The sequence below is a fragment of the Sinocyclocheilus anshuiensis genome, unplaced genomic scaffold (assembly GCF_001515605.1).
Source record: "Sinocyclocheilus anshuiensis isolate Anshui unplaced genomic scaffold, SAMN03320099.WGS_v1.1 scaffold220, whole genome shotgun sequence".
NCBI lineage: Eukaryota > Metazoa > Chordata > Actinopteri > Cypriniformes > Cyprinidae > Sinocyclocheilus > Sinocyclocheilus anshuiensis.
The window spans coordinates 1062561-1088611 of NW_015554086.1; the positions used below are offsets into that span (position 1 = coordinate 1062561).

Sequence of the window (26051 nt, forward strand, 5' to 3'; positions counted from 1 at the left end):
GCCCCAAACACCAACCCAACTATATACTGTATATATATAGATAGATAGATAGATAGATAGATAGATAGATAAAAATTATTCAGATTTCACATTTATATTTTCAGTTATGTTAAATAATTGAAATAATATTATATTTTAAATAATAATTATATTTTATATGTATTTATTTAAAAAATAAATATTAAATAATGTTTTTAAATTAAATGCTGCCTTGTCAGCATAAGAGACTTCTTATGAAAAGTAGTGTATTTCTACATATATATGAGGGAGAGAGAGGGAGGAAGAAAGTAATGATTACTTCTACATGTACATGGAGTTTTCCCCATACAAAACATACTGTAACCTAAATCTTTTATTCCTTCTACAGATATAACAGAAAGGCAGGCTATGTGCCTTCCATGTACCTGAAGCTCTACAGCAGCCCCAGCTTTGGCCTTCAGACACTTAAGAGGAAACTTCACAGCTCCACTATCAACCTGTCCAGCAGCAACTCTTTCAAACTGGAGCCTCAGGTCCTCTCACAAAACAGAATGAATAGTTTCCTTAAATCAAACTCTCTGGAAATTCTGTCAGAGCCGGTACAGCATGAGGAAGCTGGCAGCTTCAGCGATGATGGAACCAACTTCAGCTTCAGTTCCTCAGACACCACCTCCATGAGCCCAAGCATGTCCAGCTCAGAGGGGGAAGAGGGCCTGAGACAGCAGGATAGAGAGAGAGACAGCAATGATTGTGGTATGTCCAGTGGTCAGTCCAGCCCCACCAGCTCAGACACTGATCACCCAATGAAAGGAGTTGAAGCTCCCAGGGTGCCACCCAGACCACAAACTCAGGAGATCCTATGTCGCTGCACGACCTACACCCGAAAAGTTGCTCTGGCGACCTCTGCACGCCTGGCCCCTGAAAGAGAAGTCATGGTAGATGAAGGGAGAGCATGAAAGGGGTGCATATGACCTTCTTTTTGATCGCATTTGAGTATAGTACAACGATATTAATCTGGGTTCTTTGTCATCTCTTTGTAATCCTTGGTGGGGCTATATAAATAGTATAAATATTGAATTAATCAAATATATTATACATAACCTGTTAAAAGTAGTTACAGTGTACATATTTAACTTTTTTTTTTTCTCACAGTTTTGTTTTTTCATTAACGTTGTATTCAGACTGTTATCTTTCATACTGGAGCTAATGGTCTTCCAAATATAAAAATATTTGGACTTTGTATATATACCTGCACAAGTTTCAATAAATGTTTTAACTTCATTTTAATGCTTTTGATGTCATGACGTTTTTCATGGAAACTTAATATATACAGGCACATATTTGCACACACACATAAAGTATATTAGCACACTGGTATATCAACATATTTAGAATGATTTCTGAAGGACCATGTGACACTGAATTATTCCAAACATTTATACGTAGCTATAACATAAGTATCTGTCAAAAAGATGAACCAAGTTCTTGAGTAGGCTAACTGAATACAGAAGCAAGCACTCAAAGATTTCCAGATAATGAAACACTGATAACTACAGAGACTGTCAGTGTAGACCACCTTATGCATAAAACAAACTAAATTATTCCACTCGGTGTTACTATACATTTGGGCTTATTTTAAGAATATAAGTGTAATTGTTATCATCAAAGAATTGATGTTATTATGTCGGTAAGATGAAAAAGTCAGCTGCCGCTAATAAACTTTAAACATTAACATAAAGAGTGGCTGAGATTTATTTAAAGGAAGCTGCATTTCCTTATATGAAAAATAAAATCAGACATTCTCAGAAACAGTTTGCCACCCCTTATTACTTGTTTGTTTGTTGATTATTATTAGTAGTCATTATAGAGTAGTCTGCCCGTATTTGAGTATCCAAAGTCCTCACAAATTCCCCTTATGTCAACATGGCAAAGGATAATACAGTACTGAATGCGACAGATAAATAACTTTACAGCCTAATATCTACATTCGCTCACTACGTTGATTATTCCACTTTCAGTTTTTCCTGTATTCTGGAAATTGCAGTGGTTTTGATTGTAAGTTTCATCTAGATTCCTTTTTCTGAATTCTGTTATCCACATTAAAATTCCAGTATAATCACATATATGCTATCTGTAAACAAGTGAGCGCCAAAAAATACAATGAAAAACATTAAGACATTTTATCCATAAGAAGCACAGCTTACCTACTGACCGATCTTACCCCATTCTCCCTTGTACATATGAATGGTGACCAGTACAAACTGGTGTTTTCTTTATTGTAAAAAACCTTCTTAGCTTTTGCTAAAGTTTTGCTTATAGCATTGTTATTTAGTTTAACTTAAAGTGTGGGACATAAATTCAGTTAAAGTGTTTATTGACACATTTTTTCACATATAATGATTTATGATATATTCTATTGTGCAGAGAATGCTGCTGCGTGTTCGTTGGCCATTCAGACCTGTGTGTTTAGAGAATAGGGCTTGTAGCCTCTAGAGCAGGCAGTCATTGAAGTTCACTGTTTCCATAGCAATGCCTTTGTCTAATAAGTAAAACCTAGATGGTACCAAAATAGGGTCCCAGTGGTTAGTGTAAAAAAGTTGTCAGGTGCTAACCACATTCGTGACTTGTGCTAGAATGGAAAAGAAGAGAAAATGGGACATCTGCAATGCATTTCTGAATGATCCAGGGTCAAGTGATCTCCTTTGGGTTGTTTTGACAGATGCCTGCCTTTATGCCTCTACAAATTATTCAACATATACAGCATCTGTATTAGCTGTGCCCTGGTATCATAAGTCAAAATGGTGAGTTTTCCCTTTTTTAATTACATTATATATTAAAAAAGATATTTGTGAAAAAACACGTATAGTATATATTTATATTTTACAAGCTAAAACTTACAGTATGTTATATAAAAAGTCTGATAATATGCAACATGAGTAATTTAAAATTAAAATCCTTTGAAATAGTTTGATTTCATTTTAGTAGTTATATCAGTAATAATGCTAGTATCCATATGACATTAAAATACAAATTGAATTATTATATATTACTTTTTTATTTCATTTTGGTTTTAGACTGGAGGTTATGAAGTGGAGCAGTTTGTGGATACCCCAGATGATGATCTGATTTGTGTCATCTGTAGAGCAGTTCTACGCTGTCCTGTACGACTTAAATGCAACCATGTCTTCTGCAAAGAATGCATTTTACAGTGGATGAAAAGGTAACAACTTAATATTTGATAATAAGATGAACCAGATTAAGGGGAAAATAAGGGGGCAAAAAATGAGGTAGGAAAGTAACATTTCTTGTCTAAGTTATAATTTGTGACTTAATTGGTATAACCGGTATCATCTGAATTGGGAGGTTCTCTTGTATCTTATATCTTTATCTTAATTTGATGAATATCATACATCCTGATGGGAAAGCCTTCGTCTGCATGTTTTTGAAAGAAGTCTCTTATGCTTTCCAAGGCTTCATTCATTTGATCAAATATACAGTAAAACCAGTAATATTGTGAAATATTACAAATTACAAAAGGTTTCTTTTTGAATATATTTTTAAAAAATCATTTATTCCTGTGATTTTCAGCAGCCATTACTCCAGTATTAAATATCACATGAGCTGATTTGGTATTCAAGAAAAATTCTTAAAACACTTGTTGTACATATTTTTGAAGAAACCGTGATTTTTTTTCGGGTTCTTTGATAAACAGACCGCATTCATTTGAAATAGAAGTTTTTGATTGCATTGTAAATGGTTTCACTGCCACTTTTGATCCATTTACTTAATCTTACTTCTATTTTGAAGTAACGCATTGGATGTTTGAGCAAATGTTAAAGTCAGTGTTGTTTCAGACAGGTGAAATGCCCATGTTGTAGGCAGCCTATCGACCAGAACCAAATGCTGGTTTTGTTTAAGCTGAGTAAATCCATTGGCCGTTTATCAATCAAGGTAGGCAACTTTTTTTAAAACTCAAGTCTAAAATACAGTATAGTAGTTAAAGTTCTAGTACTTAAACTGTGAATTTAAAACAACTCCATATTGTGTTCTTAGTGTCGAAATGCACAGCAGGGCTGCAGGGCCACTTTCCCGCTTTCTAACGAGTACCTCCACATCTCCAGCTGTCTGTATGAGTGGCAGATCTGTCCCCATGAGGGCTGTGGGCAGCAGGTGCTGAGGAAGGACGCGCAGGCGCATGATCAGAGCTGCAGCCACTGGCGACAGCCGTGTCCCATGGGCTGCGGGACGCTGCTCGTCCGTGAGAATCAGGCCCAACATAACTGCTACCGAGAACTGCAGCAGCGCTATGTAGCCGAGCGGCGGCAGCAAAGGGCCATCGCAGCCAACCTGCGCAGGAAGATGCAGCGCATGCAGAGCCGGATGGCACAAATAAGGAGGCAGATAAACCTGATGTGTGAGAGCCTGGAGGTTGGAGATCTGGAAATTGAAGCAGGGGAGGGAACCAGTGCTTGGACTGATGCTAATGCCGCCAGTCCGAGCGGCAGCAGACACCGTCACACCAACAGCAGCAGTACAAGAGTCAGATTTATATAGTGTAAATACCCTTCAGGATTCAAAGAGAGCATTCAAGTTCGTTTTTTATGTGTGCGCGTTTTATTAAATGTGTCTTTCCACTTTTATAGACATCTTAGGGGATAGTTCACTCAAAAATTAAAGTTGTTTATTCACCTTCATGCTGTTCCAAACCTATATAACTTATTTTCGTTTGTGACACATAAAAGAAACTATTTTGAAGAATGTTTCAACTGTCCATACAATAAAAGTCAAATGGGGTCCAAAACAACATTGTATGGACCAAAAAAAAAAAAACAGCAACAGTGACAGTTCCACAGAAGAAAGAAAATCATTGGAACAACATGAGCTAAATGATGACAAAAAGTTTATTTTTGCGTCAACTATCCCTTTAAGGGCAGCACAACACAATTTTACAGATTTACTGAGAAAAGAGAAAAGCATGATGTTAAACAAAATAGTGAAGATTTTCGTTGCACATTCCTTCTACAGCTTTGAGAGGTTAATAACGTGAGACATTGATGCTAATGCATAAACATTAAAAAATAAAAACGATTTTTGTAACATTCAAATGCCTGCTTAAGTTCAGATATTACAATCTTGAAGTGACACTTGACAAGAAAATGTGAAATCGTACAAAACCCGTCTTTGATATTATATGATCATTTATGATGTAAAAAGCAAACACTTCTGGAACATGTATGTAAGACTTTTTTCAAAAAGAGTTGTATTTCATTCTAAATATGAATTCTTAAATAAATTCATTAGTATTTGATATTTATTGATTATTACTAATGCTTATTTGTCTAATTTAAGTCATTGTGGAAGTTCAGCAAATAATCAGTTGTCCTCAGGACATAAACACAATAAAGTAATAAAATGGTTTATTCACACATTAAGCCACTGGTATGATAAGAATAACTGTTTTGGATTTCCGGGGTGATAGGAATTTTACCCACTGTGCCTTGTAATGACTGTATAAGGAGGTGTCTGATATATTTAGAGAGAATATGTGTGAGAGCTACTGACATTTTGCTTTGTGCTGTGATGTTTAAATTAAGCCGAATGAATGAAGCTTACATTACTAGAAGTTTGTTGAAGTTAAATGAGCGAGTTCTGTTACTGGTGTATTGTCATGTCTGTTCCAAAAGGAGGCACTACTGTAGTTCTGCAGAACGTTCCAGATCACACCTGTCAGTGGAGGCCATAGAGGAATGCTGGGAGAGCTTTGCAGGGTATTGTGGGAAAGCTAGCGGGTTGTCCATCCCAGAGTGCATCAGCGGCAGGTAAATGTCATCCATGTTGGGCAAAACAAAAACTTTCTGGAAAAATAATTGCACAAGATTTGTTGTGGGGGTCAATGTAAACATTGTGCATTAAATAATTTAACTAAAATCAAGCGTAGCGTTAGTTCTGGCAGGTCACGTTAGTCAAGCTCGCATCAGCTGGCTCTCAGCTGATCCCCATCAACCTATGGGAATACGACACCTATCTAAGCATTTATATATAAGGTCCCTCAGTATTATCAGCAGTTTTCGCATTGCTCAATAGCTAATTACCCTCCTCCATCCCCAACTCCTCCTCTGCCAGTCGGGATTCAGCCTTCTGATTCTCCTTGAATCAGACTAATTCTAAAATGTGTACATAAAATTATTGAACTTTAACAATATCTGCAATACATTTATGTTGGTTCTGTTCTGTTTACCCTGGGGGGTTATTGCTGCTCTCCCTGCTCTCATCCATGCTAGGCTGCATGGAGGCGCAGGAAGTTCTTGCCCAGAACAGAACCATACCGCCAATCCAAACTGTATGCTAATTGTCAATCATCTTTGACGATAGTGGTCCTGACAGAAATAAACAATTCAATTCAATTAAAGTGCCATGCCAAGTTGTGGAAAAACACAGTCTTTGCATTGCCTTCCTTCTGATCCCAACGTTAGGAAAGAGTGAATGAACTTTATTTCTAATGAAGTTCCAGACCACGTCAGAAAGAACTTGGTCCTTTGTTCACTTCATTTTACAGCGGATTCGTTTACAAACAAAGCACAATTCGATGCAGGATTTTCATAAAGACTGAAACTAAAAGGAAATGCTGTTCCGGAAATATCGGATCTGGCAGTAATGTCACCTATTACTTCTAAATTCTGATGTTTTTTTCATGTTAAACTCTTGATAACATTATAAGTGGACCTCAGAGAACAGTACAAAATAATAAATAAAGGGAGTTCATGACCCCTTTAAATTAAATTAGCTGCCATATGCTTAACATGTTCACCAATTAATAGTGAAGCTCCTGACATCATAATATCATCAAAACAAACCTGAAACTCATCCTGCAGCTTTTTTTCAATCCATTCAGTTACATGACAGAAAGTCACTTCTCGCTCTCCCAGTTTGGGTCTGACTCTTAGATCAAGCTTCGGGGGTCCGCAGAAACTGTACCTGAGAGAGAACCAACAAAACACTTACAAATCTGGGGCATGTATCCAAAGACATGTCTGCAAGCCTGAATGCATATAATGATTAATAGGCAAAGAGTGGGCCGCTTTCCCACTCTTAAAGTGCACTTCTTTTGATTTGTTGACAAAGAACTATAAAAGCACATGTAAAGTAATTGATTACAAATTACAAGTATTCTATTCAAGTTTCAATAGAATGACGATTAAAGTATGTTTTAGTTTGCCATAGAGTCTTGTCAGTACATTTTGCAGCACACTTTAAACATATTTCAAAGAAAACAGAAGTAATTATAAAATTACATATAAAGATGTCCTACAAATAGTTCAGCTAATTGCATTTTATATCATATTTGGTTTGCACTAAAGGGTATTCTTTTAAAGTATACTATTTCCATAATAAGTAGTATTTTGGTAACACTTTATTTTAAGAACCAGTGTTCACTATTGTTGCTTATTAGCATGCATATTACTAGCATATTGGCTGTTTATTAATACTTATAAAGCATTTATAAATGCCTTTTTCTGCGTGACCATATTTTAGATCTCTTAATCCAAACCCATACCTAAACTTAGCAACCACCTTGCTACAGTAACTATTAATAAACAGCAAATTAGGAGTTTATTGAGGTAAAACTCTTAGTTAATAGTGAACATGTGTTCCCTAACCTAAAGTGTTACCAGTATTTTTATCATTTTACTATTAAGTACTTATTTTTGCTCCAAAAGTCTGCTCCTCATAACTGCACCTGAAACATCAAATATCTTCTGTCTGGCTGTGACTGCATCACTGAACTCATCACATCACGCCCAGTTAGTAGACAGTGTTACACTTGTCTCTAATCCATAAACCTCAAATTGAAATTTAATTACAACAAAGTCAAACCTTCAAGAGTGAATGACACCAAACTTTAAGAAGCATGATTGCTCTAGATAATCTCTGCAGACGCTGTGTAAGCTTAAGCAAAGCTTCAGTCCCTAATGCAACATTAAGTGAGAATGGCTCGTACCATATTCTGTCGGTGGGGGGAGGAGGAACGTTGATGGCGAGTGTTCCAGAGAGCTCTTGAACTTCCACTGCAAGCAGCAGAGGGGTGTTGGACATTTCTTCAATCTTTTTTTTAATGTACTCATTTTCTGTGGCCTTCTGGAAATACTTCGACTTGGCAATCTTGTCGACAAATCTCAAAATCCGCCTACTTGTACTGCCTCCAGCTGCAGCCCTTTGGGAAGCAAAGTAAATTATTCATCAGGTGGCCTTGATTTATTTTAAGCTGCATTTACTGTCAAAGAACTCAAAGAGATGATGCTTTATAGACATAATTCACCCCAAAATCATGTCACTCCAAACCTGTATTATTTCTTGGCTGGAACACCAAAGAAGGTATTTAGTGAAATGTCCAAGCTGCTCTTATCCATACATTGAAAGTATGGACGGTTGTTCCTGGTCCTCATCCACTTTCATTCTGTGGACAAGAAGCAGCATGGACATTCTCCTAAAAAAAATCTCAATATAGTTTCCATTATAGAAAGAAAGTCAGAACAACTTGAGGGTAAAAATTGATTTTCATCAGATTTATTTTTGGGTGAACCACCCCTTTTAAGGACATGAGTGGTGTCAGCAAGACACATACATCTTGATGTTTAATTTACAAGAACAGCATTTCTGACATACATCCCATCCGAATAATAAAGAGTTGCAACTCCCAAACTTTGAGATCTCAGAGAATAATTGTTTAATGAATAATATGAATGGTTCATTTAATAATAATTACCCCTCAACACCAGGTACAGCCTTTTCAGTCAGACTTCCTTGAGTGTCAGCAGATGAAACTTCCTCTTCATCAAAGGATCCTGCACTTGATGATTCCTCATCACTGTCAGCCAGCACAGAGAGCCTGGACCTGCTACTGCAGAACACATCCGGACAGGACCTCATCATAACGAGATTTCATAAACAGACACCCACAAACAGCACTAGGATGGTACTGAGTCGAAGGAACAACAATGCAGCATACAGTGGGCTCCAAAAGTCAATGAAAATATGTTGATTTTAAATTGCTTTTCTAAATAAATACATATCAAAAAAAAAAAAAAAAGCATGACATGCCACAGTATAAAATAAATACATTACCGTTCAAAAATTTGGGGTCAGTATGATTTTTTTTCTCTTGCTCACGAAGGTTGTATTTATTTGACCAAAATACAGTAAAAACATTAATAATGTGTAATAGTTAAATAACTGTTTTCTATTTAAATATATTTTTAAAATGTAATTTATTCCTGTGATGGCATATCTCAATTTTCAGCAACCATAACTTGGTCACATGACGGTGATTTGGTGCACAATAAATATTTCTTATTATTATCAATGTTTTATCAATGTCTTTTAAAAAACTGACTCCAACATTTTGTATGGTAGTATAGGTTACATAATAGACGTTGCAGAGTCTATGCTGTGTTGAGATTTTTGTCTCAGAAAATAAATTTTATTCTCCAAAAACTTACAACACATTAATGGTCTCCAATTCTGCCTCTGCCTCGGGGACTCCCTCCTTCCCAAGTTTGGAGAGGTTGATTTTGGTCTCTAGAGTCATCTGTAGCGCTCCTGTGTACTCCACCTCCAAATGTAACCAAAGGCCTAACACACAAAGACAAGACAAGTTTCTTTTTTTCCTGAAATGTAATAATAGCAAAAGTTCCCAGGTTAACAAAAGTACACTTCCATAATGTTCTTAAAGTGCTCTATTTTCACGTACTAATTAATATACTAAAAATGATTCTTCGGTACTTCTTAAGATAAACTTAAGATCAACTAAGTGTACTCAACTGTGCTACTTTGGGACACCATGAATATAAACTAAAATGTGCTTTTAATATACTATGTCTTTATTTAAAAATGTATTTAGTCACGACTTGTAGTACACTTGAGTGTACTAGTGTATGAAAGATGGATTAAAGTGTACTACAAGTGGTAACTAAATACATTTTTTTTAAATAGAGATATGATCTGTTTATGGATGAAATTTCAAATAATTATAGTGCAATAAAATGCCCACGTGTCTACTAACACACTTTACAAATCCATAAATGGGATGAGACCTGAGCAAGGGAGCCAGACTGTGTCAAAAGCCATTACGTGTTACATAACACCCAGAGATCATGAGGCGGAGAGAAAAATACGCATGCTGTGCCCCACACAATAATAACTTCACTCCTCATGGGGATAATACATCCCGCATATGCTTCACAGTGATCATTTTACCATATAGCTGAGTGCGTAAACAGACATGTGCGCTTGCTCACAGGCATGCTGCTATTCGCTGAGGAGAATGATGTGATGTTATGTGCTTCTTTGATCCCTGATATTACAGAAGGATAATAACATTTCATCTACTGCTTAGTGCAGGAACATAATAACATATATGCTCAAACAGCCCTGATGGATGAATGACCTAATCTGCTCTTTTATAAGAGGCTCTTAGGAGCCCTACCAACCTCTGCTGTTGACCTGTGGTAGTGATGTGCCTGTTATCTGGGGCATGCTGGAGCCCATGGCCAGTTCGGTGAGGGTTAATTCATCCATGAAGTAAGGCAACTGTGGAAAAAAAGGGTAAACTCACACAGAAGCACTTGCACACATGGTAGGAATATTAATATCACAAGCGATTTATTCCACTTTTCGAAACCATGCTTGAGGAAGATTTAAAAAAAGAGCATTACCTCCTCACACTTTGTCCAGTTAAAGAACATCCTGTAATTCCTGTGCGTTCTCTTACCCGAATTTTGCTCAGCTTTCGCTGAATCTTCTTTTGGACTTTATCAGCCCAGTACTTCTCATGGAGGAAGTCCCAAAAGAGCCGACCAATTAGTGCATTCAACCAGTCAGGTTTTGTTTCATCCTCATGGCAACAAAAGGTCTGCTCCAAAAGGGGTGATGGAAGAAAAAACTTTGGATTAATGAAGATACACTGAAGATACACTCTGCCACTTTTCAAATAAACTGTCCTCTAAGCAAGGAGAAATGAGATATGAGAGGTAACTTAATTAACATTACTACTTAATATATTTCAAGATAATTTCTATTAACTGAACTGAAAAAAAAATGGTCCAGTTGCACAACTTGCACCATGTTAGGGGAACTGTGTCATGTCAAGAGGTATATTATTGGGGAACATATGACATATTTGCATTACATTAATGAGCTTGCTATGCTGAATTGTTGGGCACTATGTTAAAGGGATAGTTCACCCAAAAAAGGAAATTCCCTCATTTCGTTCCAAACCCGTAAGGCCTTCGTTCATCTTCAGAACACAAAGTAAGATATTTTTTATGAAATCTGAGAGCTTTTTGACCTTGCATAGACAGCAACGCAACTGACACGTTCAAGGCCCACAAAGGTAGTAAGGTTATTGTTAAAATAGTCCATGTGACATCAGTGGTTCAACCTTAATTTTATGAAGCTACGAGAATACTTTTTTCAAACAACTGTATTCAACAATTTCTTCTCTGTGTCAGTCTTCGCCACGCGTTAACGAGAGTACCACAACACATGCGCAAGAGACGGGTGAGTAATTAATGACAGAATTTTCATTTTTGGGCGAACTATCCCTTTAAATATTTGCATTTTAAAAAGAAAATATGTACATCAATGAAAAATAAGCAGATTTATAAATCCCATTCCTAACTTTGATGTTTTATAACATTTTTAATTACATTATGAAAATGTGCCACAAAATAAAATTTTGGAATGGGGTTAATACATTTCTCTACTATCCAGGAAAAGCTTCATATTTTAGAAAATTTAAAGTCGGCATGAAACAGAAGTTGCGATTGTCTTTTCTTCTCTACTGTGACGTATATCCGAGTGAAACAGCATCTGAAATGAGAGGGCAGGACTTGATTTCGTCCTTCGGGAATTGATTGGATCGTTGGACGCTGGGGCGTTGCTAACAAAATGGAGGCAGATCTGAATGCCAGTTTGCAGTTAGTGGTGGGGGATTTGTCTCCACTGGATTCACAGCCGACACCCAAGCATGAATAAATGTTTTATTTATTAAGGATGACGATGACGAGAGCGAGAGAGAGAGAGAGAGAGAGAGAGAGAGAGACTGCCTGAATGACTGAGCCCGTCCTCCATCAGGTTAAGTCATATTCATGAAAAAAATTAGTTTGCGATGTCCTAAGAGTAATGTTGTCGTAATATCCTAATATCTTTTCAATGTTTAGGGGTAACGTACTCCCTCATAACTGGTGTCAGTGCTATAAAGTGAAGCATCAGCTTTCCCCCTGTCGTTTATCCCAGCGTTTATCCCTCACGTCACTAGCTCCTCCCTTGCGCCATAGCTCGTGACCGGAAGAGAAGATGAGTCGTTTTGAGGGGGAGGGGAAGTTAACTAGGGCACATGAATTTTAAAAAAAATTATGAAGTGCACGGATAAATTATTTATAATAAACACTACAGTATTCCATTAAAAAATAAGAATTTTCAATTTTGATTTCATGGTGACTTTAAAAGCAGTAAAATATCTGTCAGAATTTTGTAATAGTATTTCCTGCATTTGGAGGCAAAACTCACTGTCATTTTTAGCCGCTGTCTCTAAGCATCTGACACACTTCTCACACCCCACAGGAAAAAGCAGCATTTAATAATTCATGGCTGATCTTTAGCCAAATATTTTACCTAGTTTTACACATTAGCAATTCACCAACATGTAAAGCCACCCTTGATAAATGCGCTTTGACATACCTGCCATGTAGACGATTTATTCTGACATGCTTTGGTGGCATTTTTAGCATTAAAAACAATTTCATCTGTATATCACAGGCCTTTTTTCATGGTCATGTGCCAAAAATTACACAAAGCCTCTTTGGTTGAAGCTCACCTGCTCTTTTTCAGTAGGACTGCCCTGGGTGCTGCTTTGGCAGGGGCTTTGCAGAGGACTGGCATGTGCTGAGAAGATGAGACTGGTCATGTAAGAAGTATAGTCTGGTAAAATTTTCTCTTTTACTCTGCCAACCAGATCACTATGGAACACATCTTCACTGCTGTCCTTGACTGAGCTTTCATCACCATGTGACAGACCCCAAGGGTTCTCCTCATGCAATGCAGATTTATCTACAGAGAAAAAGAAAATTCAGAAATAATGTTTTTTTTAACTTAATGTTAGAAAAACATTCTTAAAATGTTCTTTTCTTAGCTGAGACACCTTCTTTCTTTATCCTTACAAGATTGTACAAAGTGGCTTGTGTATCGATATTGGTATAATTGATATATTAAATAAATAATTTGTATATTAAATATTATTAAACCTTAATTTTATGAAGCTACGAGAATACTTTTTTCAAACAACTGTATTCAACAATTTCTTCTCTGTGTCAGTCTTCGCCACGCGTTAACGAGAGTACCACAACACATGCGCAAGAGACGGGTGAGTAATTAATGACAGAATTTTCATTTTTGGGCGAACTATCCCTTTAAATATTTGCATTTTAAAAAGAAAATATGTACATCAATGAAAAATAAGCAGATTTATAAATCCCATTCCTAACTTTGATGTTTTATAACATTTTTAATTACATTATGAAAATGTGCCACAAAATAAAATTTTGGAATGGGGTTAATACATTTCTCTACTATCCAGGAAAAGCTTCATATTTTAGAAAATTTAAAGTCGGCATGAAACAGAAGTTGCGATTGTCTTTTCTTCTCTACTGTGACGTATATCCGAGTGAAACAGCATCTGAAATGAGAGGGCAGGACTTGATTTCGTCCTTCGGGAATTGATTGGATCGTTGGACGCTGGGGCGTTGCTAACAAAATGGAGGCAGATCTGAATGCCAGTTTGCAGTTAGTGGTGGGGGATTTGTCTCCACTGGATTCACAGCCGACACCCAAGCATGAATAAATGTTTTATTTATTAAGGATGACGATGACGAGAGCGAGAGAGAGAGAGAGAGAGAGAGAGAGAGAGACTGCCTGAATGACTGAGCCCGTCCTCCATCAGGTTAAGTCATATTCATGAAAAAAATTAGTTTGCGATGTCCTAAGAGTAATGTTGTCGTAATATCCTAATATCTTTTCAATGTTTAGGGGTAACGTACTCCCTCATAACTGGTGTCAGTGCTATAAAGTGAAGCATCAGCTTTCCCCCTGTCGTTTATCCCAGCGTTTATCCCTCACGTCACTAGCTCCTCCCTTGCGCCATAGCTCGTGACCGGAAGAGAAGATGAGTCGTTTTGAGGGGGAGGGGAAGTTAACTAGGGCACATGAATTTTAAAAAAAATTATGAAGTGCACGGATAAATTATTTATAATAAACACTACAGTATTCCATTAAAAAATAAGAATTTTCAATTTTGATTTCATGGTGACTTTAAAAGCAGTAAAATATCTGTCAGAATTTTGTAATAGTATTTCCTGCATTTGGAGGCAAAACTCACTGTCATTTTTAGCCGCTGTCTCTAAGCATCTGACACACTTCTCACACCCCACAGGAAAAAGCAGCATTTAATAATTCATGGCTGATCTTTAGCCAAATATTTTACCTAGTTTTACACATTAGCAATTCACCAACATGTAAAGCCACCCTTGATAAATGCGCTTTGACATACCTGCCATGTAGACGATTTATTCTGACATGCTTTGGTGGCATTTTTAGCATTAAAAACAATTTCATCTGTATATCACAGGCCTTTTTTCATGGTCATGTGCCAAAAATTACACAAAGCCTCTTTGGTTGAAGCTCACCTGCTCTTTTTCAGTAGGACTGCCCTGGGTGCTGCTTTGGCAGGGGCTTTGCAGAGGACTGGCATGTGCTGAGAAGATGAGACTGGTCATGTAAGAAGTATAGTCTGGTAAAATTTTCTCTTTTACTCTGCCAACCAGATCACTATGGAACACATCTTCACTGCTGTCCTTGACTGAGCTTTCATCACCATGTGACAGACCCCAAGGGTTCTCCTCATGCAATGCAGATTTATCTACAGAGAAAAAGAAAATTCAGAAATAATGTTTTTTTTAACTTAATGTTAGAAAAACATTCTTAAAATGTTCTTTTCTTAGCTGAGACACCTTCTTTCTTTATCCTTACAAGATTGTACAAAGTGGCTTGTGTATCGATATTGGTATAATTGATATATTAAATAAATAATTTGTATATTAAATATTATTAATATAAAATAATATTATAACATTATTATTAACTATATTAAATAATATTAAATTAATATAATAAATATTTTATATATGGCATATATCCATTCTTGATTTTGACAACCACATGTGGTTTATGAATAAGATCAATAGAAATGTTGTGATGCATAAATTACCATAAAAGCCTGATATATCAAATATGATACATTAAAAAACACATATGCAAAAACATTTTTGACATATTTTGTCAAATTGTGTTTGACACAATTTATGTATGTTCAGTTCACTTAAGTCTTTAAGCCTTGCTGAAAGGGAGTTCTCCCAAAAATGAAAATTCTGTCATTAATTACTTATTAATCAGATCTTTCTGACCCTGCATAGACAGCAATGCAACTGACACGTTCAAGGCCCAGAAAGGTAGTAAGGACATTGTTAAAATAGTCCATGTGACATCAGTGGTTCAACCATAATGTTATGAAACTACGAGAATACTTTTTGTGTGCAAAGAAAACAAAAATAATGACTTTATTCAAAGATTTCTTCTCTTCCGTGTCAGTCTTCAACACACGTTCATGAGAGTACCACAATGCCTGTGACTTATTTTAACGATGTCCTTACTACCTTTCTGGGCCTTGAACGAGTCAGTTCCCTTGCTGTCTATGGGACGGTCAGAGAGCTCTCGGATTTCATCAAAAATATTTTAATTTGTGTTCCGAAGATGAATGAAGGTCTTACAGGTTTGGAACGACACGAGGGTGAATGAGTTTTCATTTTTGGGTGAACTATCCCTTTAAGTTCAACTAATTTCAACTTTACCACCAGATATAGATTCAGAATGGTTCTCTTCATTGTGAATGGATGCAGAAAACAGTCGATGGAACCATTCCTCTTTCTCCCGCCCTGTTCGTCCAAAGAGGTATAGTGTGACAGGATGGGAAACATTCGTCATAGGCCCAGGGTGTTTCTCTACTTTCTGAGCCTCCCCCTGACCTTCTGCCATCTCGTCTTCCTCCACAGCTCTTTCTCCTTCAGCCAAACTTATGCAGATCGGATACTTCCTGTTCCACACTCTCTTGTGTGCCAAAGCCAGTGGCAGAAGAAATACCTGTTACCAAGGCAACAACTTCATTATAATTACGTGACATCTATGCAACATTTTGCCACATTAAAATTCGAGCCATTTGGGTTCAGAGACCATAAGTAGAACTGTGTCGCACTACCACTGAAGGGCAATGCACGTCTTTCTACTAAGGTGTTAAAATCAGTGGTACACTAACCTTGCTGCCAGTGAGTCGAAATATCCGTGAGTGGGTGAAATGCTTTTCGTAACAGGGCTCGTCAAAAGTAGCCCAGCGGGGAATGTTGTTACGTGGGTAGTCAAGCCGCAAACAGGGTCCATCCAATGTGACATACACAGTGTGCATGAGGGATGGATAGTAGGTCTCTGGATCATATGCGTACATCTCATTCATCCAGCCCTAGAATGCAGAAACATTTCACTTCAACTCAACTGTAATCTATGAATTCTCACCACAAAGTTTTAGGACAGAGACAGACAAACTATTGGGATAAGCTCTGTAGCTGGCTGTGACAAGCAGTGGGTGTGTGTTATTCTGCATCAGACACTGAAGAGCAGAATTAATCACAGAAGCGAGTGGTAATGAGGGTTTTGCTTAGTCTTTGGAGAAAAGCAAGTTTAAGGCTTACTTTAGACACTGTGACATTCACTGCAGTGTGTTAAAAAAACCTGATTCCCGAAGGACATGGGCTTTGACACACTGAAGTGCAGGTTTTGGTTTAATAGGAGTCTGCAAGGCTGTTGTTACCTGCGGTGCTGTTCTATTGCTTTTCTTAGCATTTAACCCTATAATGGAAACCCAACTACATGTCTTCTGCACCCTGGTGGATAATCCATGCTATTTAGGAAGTAGAATAAATTGGCTGTGTCCAAAATTGTAAGTAGGTAATCACTTTACGATCACTAAAAAAGTATGCTACGTATAGTTATAATGTGTGTAGTATGAATTTAATCTGGAGGTACTACATTCACCATGTTGTCATTATCATGTGATCTACCAAAGTCAGTTGCGTCGCTTCACTGCCATTCACAAATCCTCTCCCATGGCCTCATGGGATAGTAGTGTCCATTGTATGCACACAGAATCACACCAGAAGCAGTAGGTCACCCAGGTACTTTTGCCCACTCTTTTATGAGTATTGTGAATTCAGACATACTTCTTTTGTCACATATTCTTTTTCATCTAGTATATATTAGGGAAGTATGCAATTTCGGATGCAGCCACAGTCATATAAAAAAGTGCATCAAATATATATATATATATATATATATATATATATATATATATATATAAAAAATTATTATTATTTTTTTTTTTCATCCATCCATTCTCCAAACCGTTTGTCTTATGTCAGGTCACTGGGATGCTGAAGCCTATACATGTATTACAAATATAATTAATATATATTTTTTTTATATTTATACTCTGCCTTGCAAAAATCTGGGATCGTTCAGATATTTTATTTATATTTTAAAGAAATCCCCTATGCTCACCAACACTGCATTTTTTTGTTAAAACAGTAAAGCAGTAAATTTGAAATATTATTTACAATTTTTTTATATATCTGAAAATGTAATTTATTCCTGTGATGGCAAAGCTGAATTTTCAGCAGCCATTACTTCTGTCTTCAGTGTCACATGATCATTCAGAAATCGTTCTAATATACTGATTTTGTGCACAAGAATTATTTTTTTTATCAACTTACATTATACTGTATACCTTAATGAATAAAAGTAATAATTTCTTTAAAAAAAAATGTACTGACCCCAAACTTTTGAATTGTAATGTACACACAAAAAAATGTTTCACTAACATACTTTGTTATATTACAAGTGCTGTACCTTGCAAGTACAGATCATCACACCAATTCTTTTTTACTAAATATAAATATTCTAAAATGCATCAAACTCACCTTGAGAGACGGTACGTTGCTCTGTAATGCTTCAAAGAGAATATTATTATAGGAGGTCCCATGTAGTCCATGTTGTTGACTGGTGGGAAAGTGTTTCATGGAGCCCCATCGGATCATCACAAGCCCCAACATTAATCCAAACCCTAAACCAAGGAACAGGCCAGACCAATACGCTGACAAAGGAAAGATAAAGTAGCAGTATGACAGAAATGCTACAAAGGCAAGACCCACTCCTGGCACTGGAGAGGAGCATTGTTCTGTCACATCTTCTGCCAAACCATCTTGATCAGTTCTATTCATATCTGTGCTCTGGGATGTGCTGCCATGAGTGCTGGACTCCATCACAGGCCCAGTGTCTACCTGTCTGTTATGGTGCTCATGGGAAAGCGAGGATTTCTGCACACACCGTTTGCGATGTCTCACAGGCCAGTTGCACTCCGGTAGAATCTCACTTTCTGCTTTCCTAGCACTTTTAGGAGATTCAGATACAGTCAGGTCAGTGGTCGTTTTCCCAATGCCAAAGCTTTTGTAGCTTGGAGAGTCCACTGATCCTGTGCTCCTTTGGTGCTTGGGGCTTCCAACACTATCTTCACGCATGATCTTACTGAACATGCTCAAAGGTTCTTGCATGGCCTCCGAGAGCTTGCGTCGGGTGTCCTCCAGCTCCATTTTGAAGAAGCTGGCTTTGGGCTCGGTGGGGGACAAGTTGACTGGAGACGGAGGGGCGGTGCGGGAGTCACCGTTGCGGCTTTTGGGCTGGGTGAATTGCGACAACAAGTGCAAATTGAGCTTGGAATCAGACCTGGATTGAGACACCTCCGGCTCACTGTGAGAAAGCTCGGTGGAAATCGACTTCACGAGGCTGAGGAGTGGTTTGGGCTTTAGAGAAGACTCTTTCAGTTCCAGTTCTGTAGATAATGACTTCACTAAGCTGGCCAGGGGCCGGTGAGTGGGCGAGAGGAAGCCAGACCCTGGGGGGAAAGAGTTTCTCAAGGAGCCCGGAGAAGATGGAGAAAGAGGAACATTGAATGCAGGTGAGCTGAGACCCCATTCCCCCTCTGTCTGAATGTCGACCGAACATGGTCTTTGGTTTCGGAGGGAGCTAAGTGACTTTTTGCCATCACAGTCCAAGGTGAATATGAGGTCAGTGTCATCAAGATTGTCCCATTCACCCTCGGTGTCCGTCAGTTGGATTACTATGCCTCTCTGGTCCATGTCCTGCTTCAACTGTAAACCTGGTCTCTGGGTCCCACTGGCCAATTTGTGAGTTCCTTCATTTCCTGTCATCCCTGCCATGATTTATCTCTACAGAGCACAAGTAAAAATCTTTGAGTCAGCAAAAAAGACAATTAAACTATTTTGCCTCAAGATATATGGACAACACAGTCATTTTGCTTCAACTTCCATCAGCAGTTTTTAGAGCGTTTCAGAGTATGATGACTATGAGGAATATCCTTTCATTGGCAATGCTCGTTTTGGACAAAACATTGACTGGATCAGTTTTGTGCTACAACAAAGTAACTCTTCTCCCTCGACGGCAGTGGTTCTTAACAAGGCTTCTGAAAGGAGGCCCTATATATGATGGCTTAAAATTATTTCAATTAATTGTAATAAGATAATAAATCTTAATTAAATGCTTTAAAAACAAACAAAATCATATTTATTTCCCCCCTTCAATAGCTAATTATATACAATTCTTGAAACTTCTGGATTAACAAAATGAATCATGTTTAATTCATTTATTTAAACAGTCACAGATTTTATTAATAAAAAAGTTTGAAAACACCAATATCCTAGCCTATGAAGGAGCCTTCAAACACCTCCTTGGACCTTTGAGTAAAAATCTCTATAGGTGATGTCCCTTGAATAATGTCTAGAGTCTATAATTATTACATAATGCATAAGTAGGGTTTGGGAGATCTACCTACGCTGAAATTCTATTAAAAAATAATAATAAAAATTGAAGCTCCAGTGTTGTTGTATAATGATTTACGAAATATTTAAGACAGTTCATGAACATTGTGCCTGATATCCTCTATGTATAAAAGGCAAAGTAACAGAGCAAGAACAATTATGCTGAGCATATGCGTTTTCTCTGTTAATGTTACATGTATTTTGGTGCCTAAAGTGCTGCCCATAAGATTTATTGTTTTCTTTCTGTGCTCGACAAAAGAAAAAACAAAGCCAATGGGCACTTTCAGGATAATGACCATTTTTCTTACTCATTGATCATTAGGTCTACTTAAAAGAGGTTATGTAACACTTAAATACACAATACACAAATTTGTATTTATAGACCATAACAGAACCAATATTCATTTTGTTTTGCCCATTAATTGTAATAAGTTTCCCTATAGGCTGCAGCATTCTAAAATACTACTTAGTACATCAAGGGAACCACAATGAGGGACTAAGCTATCTATTAGTCATGAGAAGATGGGGCTTTCTAGTTCAGTCAACAGACTGAATTAAAAGCAAAGATCTTTCTAGGTCAAGTAAGGCATTTAAAAGTAAGTTAAAGACTGCCTTCTGTGGTTATGTAACCCTGTGACACCAATTCTCCAGCAACTGGCAAACTCTCTTTAATCCCTTCTTCATTCAAAATGGACTGATGAAATAATAAACCAACAGACTGTTCAAGGGCACATCTACACTATGTGGTATGTCAGACCTCTCTCATGTTGTTAGAGAGGTCTCTCCTTCTGAACAATCAACAATGCTGTATAGGCTATAAATGTATAAAAAAAATGTGCATAAACCATAATCTGGTGTGGTAGAATAAAATATGATTGGCTTTCTCTAAAAGTCTGCTGAATAATGCCTATCAAATTTCAGCTATGATTTACAACAGGGTAAAAACACAATGTATAGTGAAACATTCACTCCCTATAAATAGTTATTGATTATTAATTTAAGCTTAGGCAGACTTGGACACACAATGCCTTTAATCATCTCATCTGAGCTACTGTGTTTGGTAAAAGAAAACATGTTGATGGACAGCCTACTGGAAGGCGACCATCTGGACTAAACTATGATATAGACAATAAACAGACATGTAACTTCTGTAGAATTTGTTACTGTGGTAAATGGAGAAAAAAAAATCACATGCAAATATGTAGATAATGTGTCATATTATACATGAAATACTGTAAAATCCTTAAAATTCGTTCAGATCTGTCTGACACACACACAAAAAATAGCTCAACAGATTAATAACACTGCTTAATGTCAGATGAACTGGATTTAAACTCAAGCAAATGTTTCAGATGGATTACATTTTTTAATAATTCTCAGAGACAAGTGCCAATGATGGATACAAATACTGAGCAGTACCATAAACTTTAATTTGTTGAAATGAACAGGCAACACAGCAGGTGATTCATCAAGGCAGATGGTGTGTATTGCTTCGTAGGATTCATGCAGTATATAAAATATGTAGGATACTCGTATTAAAGCAACTTTGTGACATTTTAGAAGCACTGACAATGGCCTTTTCTGTGAGTAGCCTATGGAGATAATTTCAAAAGAATGAACTCACCCAATTTCTGCACCATCGCCTGATCTCCAAAAAAAATAATATCAGCTTTTGCGTTCTGTCAGTAACAGTGAGTCGCAGTTCCGTGAATCGTTCCCAGAGAAGAGACAGATGACACTTTCTTAAACCGTCTTGCATGAATCATGAGTCTGCACACAGCTTGACATCAGACTTTACAAGCTACAGTTAAAGAGCGATGTGCGCTTATATCGTTCATTATAGCCGCAGGGCTGTGCAGATGTGCATGTGTCGCTCGGTAAATCTGGACTGTACAGCGCGCAGATCCTCCGGAGTTTTGAATTATTACTACACTTATGCAGTGCATCGCTGTTATATTACTGTGAAGCTGTGTAGCCCCATAGAAACTAACTTCTCCCCCTCACAGGCTCCATCCAGATGTGATTTTGCGAGCAGCAGCTCCTCAATCTGATTATAGGAAGCATGGCTGGAGTCCACTTTAATCCCGATTTAAAAAAAAAAAACTCTGCCAAAACATCCATACGCTTATAAAGACACGCCGATGACCCTAAAAACTCTACATTTGTCCTGGATTTGTAACAGTGACCATGCACAGCACCTTCAGAATTCATATATTCCGATTATGCTTGCTGGAATATGTAATGTAATATGCATAGGCCTAATACAAATAATAAACTACCATTGTCTGAAAATACTGGAAATGCTCACTGTTACAGTTTATTATGCTGCATTTTAGTAATTTTGGACAACAATTTAATTTTAAAAAGTAACTTAAACATGCTCTAATTCATGTCCTTATTTTTTCCCTTTTAAGTCATAATATTGGAGAGTCTTCACTCCAAACATATTTCTTATATATCAATATAAATTAATATTCAGCTTTGTTAATTTGTTTACAGGGGCAATTCACATTAATGAACATGACTGTAAATTTGCCAGAATTAGCCGAAAGCTTATTTTTCATCTGCAGACCCTTGACAGAGTGTTGAAAAGTCAAATAAATAGGCCTAAATAAATAAATAAAGGTTATGGTGGATATTCTTAATATGCTTACATTCTGATTACAGCCACAGGCCAACTGTCTTATTTTAATTTCTAGAAAGCAGAATATGTGCTTTCCTGTTTCTGGTTATAGAAATCAGGTTAATGCATTTACATGACACATAATCATAATATGACCACTTTCAGATTAATATCAGAATATTCTTGAGTATAAACTAGATCAAAGAATCTGACATTAAAATAGCAAAATAATAAAAAAGAAACTACATTTTATTTTTAATTTGATACCAAAAAAAAGTATTGCATTCCCACAATGTAGCCTGTAATATTTCACTGTCTCAGACTGTGCTAGGGAGGTGGGTTAAAAGAGGACAATTACTTTGGCCTAGATAAAGCTTTGCAGAGCTCTCTTAGCACAGATTTCTCTGTACTAAGAAGATAAATGTTACTTAGAAAAACAGACAACACAAATCCACTCTGTCCTTACTTATGAGGACCATTCAGTATTTTTTATTTTTTTAAATGAACACCATGATCTACAAGAAACAGTGGATAGTGAATTGTCAATGAGCAGTTCTTGTCTGAAGGCTAAAACTCCTCCTAGTCATTACTCTTCACTCACCATATCTGTCAGCTATTTAAAACCACAAACGACACATGCAGGAGGTCAAAAATAGTCAGCCCTTCAGGACTAGAAACTTCCCAAGCCACAAGGGTACCATGAGGTATCGTTTAAAAAGATCATGCTTTTAACAAGGACTATCCCCAGAGAAGAGGACAGTAAACACTGAGGACAATATAAATATTTTGCTTGAGTGAGTGAGTTTTTATTCTTTGTCCATTTGTTTTACAGGCTAAAAAAACATGCACGCTTGAGTTATTACAAAGTTATGTCTCTTATTTTATTGAACTTGTAGAAAACTGTCAAAATGGCAGCAGTTTTGGGTCAGTTTATGGAATTCCATTCAGTTCATGGGACAAATGTGAGACTGGACCCCTCGAGGACTCAAGCCACCCGAGTAGAAAGTTTTGCAAATGGCATCTGCTTCAGTAAAGACCCTTTAAGCCCCGGAGAGATCTTCCTAGTGGAGATTGAAGAGAAAGAACTGGGTTGGTGTGGTCATTTAAGGATTGGACTTACTGCCCACGACCCTCGAACACTGGAAACTGTGCCAGAATACTCTCTGCCTGATCTAGTGAAAATGGGAGACAGCTGGGTATTTGCAATAACAAGAAATCATAATAAAGTCATTGAAGAAGAAGTAGAAGGTGGTGAACAGCCAAATGTTGGCGATGAGGCAGAAAACAAGCCTAAAACATTTTTCACAGACACTCACCTGTATATAGAAAACATAGGTATACCCAGAGACAAGTTGGTGGGACGCAGTCGACCTGGGAGATTCAGTCACATCCTGGACGATCTGTACAAAACCAATGCTCTACCCCCCACTGCCCGTCGCAGTCGGATAGGGGTTGTCTATGTACCTAAGGGACAAGGGTATGGCGACATGCACATTATCATCAATGGTGAAGACATGGGAGCCTCTGCCAAGAGGATCCCCACCAATAAGCCGCTGTATGCTGTTGTGGATGTATTTGCAGCTACTAAAAGTGTTCAGATTGTCCAGGTGGAATATGGATGTAAGTTTGAGTTTATAACTTGCTAATATGCTTTGATATGATTATATGACCCACATTGTAACAGACAGACTGTAATGATCCCTCCCTTTTGCTCCTGTGTTTTAGTTGCCTCACTGCAGACACTCTGCCGAAAGACAATTCAGAAATACGTCATTCACAGAATGGCTTTGGACTGGTTGGAACTTCCGGAGTTACTTAAACACTATTGCAAATATGAGTGAGCATAACCTATTAAACATCTGAGCAGCAAAGATCTTTAAGACTACTGTGGCTGGAATATTTTTTGTTCTTCTCCCACCTTTTCAACCAAAAAAAAAAAAAAAAAAAAGTTCTTCAAGGTTTGTAGCACTTACAATGTTGCTAAAACTTGCTAATACTCATTTTCAATAATACTCCAGTGAATCGTGAATCTTATATTCTGATACTGTGATCTTTCAGTGAGCCATAAATGCATATTAGCCCTGTAAAGCCTGGCATATTAAATAATAGTCAAAAGACATTTTTATTACAGTTTAGAACCTTAGATTGAACCTTTAGATAAAATAAAAATAAAAAAAACGTTTAAAGTTTGTGTTTTATATTTGTATTTGATACATCAGGCTTTTATGGCATATGCTGATATAGTAAGAAAATGGAGCTCATACTCCAGGAGGAGAAAAAACACTTTTTTATTCAGAAGCCCAAACTGAGCAAAATAGTCAATTTGCTGCAGGTACTGTTATTTATAATGCCAAAAATAAGATGCAAATTCTGATAGCTTGTAATGTAAATCAGTGAGATCTTAATAAAGTACTTAATTAAATTAAACATCCTATAATGCAATGCAATACAGTGATAACTGATAAATGTACAAATAATATAAAATAATAATTGATACACACATGATTTTTTTTCTTCTAATTGTTATCATGTTGATACTTTAGAGGCCTCTTGTGTATCAAACATGATACAGTAGGCTTTATAGCAGTGGTCGCCAACCCGTCGATCGTGATCGACTGGTAGATCTTTATCACTGTCCCAGTAGATCCCGAAAATAACAGTACAATAAGTACAAAAATGCTATCAATTTTTCAATAGGTAGATCTTGTAGATCACTCTGGCAGCCATATCACCCTGTAGCCCAAGCTTGGTTGCCCACTGAAGCTAAGCAGGGCTGCGCCTGGTCAGTACCTGAATGGGAGACCTCCTGGGAAAACTAGGTTGCTGCTGGAAGAGGTGTTAGAGAGGCCAGCAGGGAGTGCTCACCCTGTGGTCTTTGTGGGTCCTAGCACCCCAGAATAGTGGGATCCTTCGGATGAGACGTTAAACCGAGGTCCTGACTCTATGGGGTCATTAAAAATCCCAGGATGTCCTTTGAAAAGAGTAGGGGTGTAACCCAGGCATCCTGGCCAAATTTGCCCATTGGCCTCTGACCATCATGGCCTCCTAATCATCCCCATATACTGATTGGCTTCATCCCTGTCTCCTCTCCACCAATAAGCTGGTGTGCGGTGGGCGTTCTGGCACAATATGGCTGCCGTGGCATCATCCAGGTGGATGCTGCACACTGGTGGTGGTTGAGGAGATCCCCTCTCTAAATGTAAAGCGCTTTGAGTGCCTAGAAAAGCGCTATATAAATGTAACAAATTATTATTATTAGTATTATAACATTATAAGTGGACCTCAGAGAACAGTACAAAACAAAAAAACAAAACAAAGGCAGTTCATGACCCCTTTAAATCTTGGCAAATTAAACATTCAAGTGATCTGCAACCATTCAAGCACAAGAAGACCCAAAAAAG

General features: G+C 37.4%; 4 protein-coding genes across 7 annotated transcripts in view; 3 read left to right on the plus strand and 1 right to left on the minus strand.

Moving 5' to 3' along the window:
- Positions 1–935, plus strand: part of noxo1b (NADPH oxidase organizer 1b) — a 3527-nt gene extending 2592 nt beyond the window's left edge. Inside the window, exon 8 of the mRNA XM_016461325.1 lies at positions 368–935. Within this exon, the coding sequence (XP_016316811.1) occupies positions 368–935 (568 nt within the window). The remainder of the gene's footprint in view (positions 1–367) is intronic.
- Positions 936–2689: 1754 nt separating this feature from the next.
- Positions 2690–4785, plus strand: LOC107669188 (RING finger protein 151-like). Its single transcript, XM_016461324.1, has 4 exons — positions 2690–2780; positions 3054–3199; positions 3834–3930; positions 4033–4785. The coding sequence occupies exons 1-4, from the start codon at positions 2778–2780 to the stop codon at positions 4531–4533; spliced, it is 747 nt and encodes a 248-aa protein (XP_016316810.1). The 5' UTR covers positions 2690–2777; the 3' UTR covers positions 4534–4785.
- Positions 4786–5294: 509 nt separating this feature from the next.
- tex2l (testis expressed 2, like) lies at positions 5295–22108 on the minus strand. Of its 3 annotated transcripts, none has more exons than XM_016461408.1 (12): positions 21652–22108; positions 18114–19418; positions 16400–16600; positions 15942–16227; positions 14718–14950; positions 10748–10888; positions 10467–10566; positions 9477–9609; positions 8744–8878; positions 7979–8191; positions 6834–6954; positions 5295–5834 (listed from the first exon to the last, which is right to left on the minus strand). In XM_016461408.1, exons 2-12 carry the CDS (start codon positions 19407–19409, stop codon positions 5670–5672), a joined length of 3024 nt encoding a protein of 1007 aa, XP_016316894.1. In that variant the 5' UTR covers positions 19410–19418; positions 21652–22108; the 3' UTR covers positions 5295–5669. The 3 variants fall into 3 exon arrangements, with proteins under 3 accessions (XP_016316894.1, XP_016316895.1, XP_016316893.1); XM_016461409.1 differs by having other exon boundaries at positions 8744–8875; positions 15939–16227; XM_016461407.1 differs by having other exon boundaries at positions 15939–16227.
- A 1221-nt stretch (positions 22109–23329) lies between these two features.
- On the plus strand, positions 23330–24556 carry LOC107669209 (neuralized-like protein 2). 2 transcript variants are annotated; one of them, XM_016461352.1, is made up of 3 exons: positions 23330–23444; positions 23547–24270; positions 24376–24556. In XM_016461352.1, exons 2-3 carry the CDS (start codon positions 23559–23561, stop codon positions 24489–24491), a joined length of 828 nt encoding a protein of 275 aa, XP_016316838.1. In that variant the 5' UTR covers positions 23330–23444; positions 23547–23558; the 3' UTR covers positions 24492–24556. The 2 variants fall into 2 exon arrangements, with proteins under 2 accessions (XP_016316838.1, XP_016316837.1); XM_016461351.1 differs by having other exon boundaries at positions 23330–24270.
- The last annotated feature ends 1495 nt before the right edge of the window (positions 24557–26051 follow it).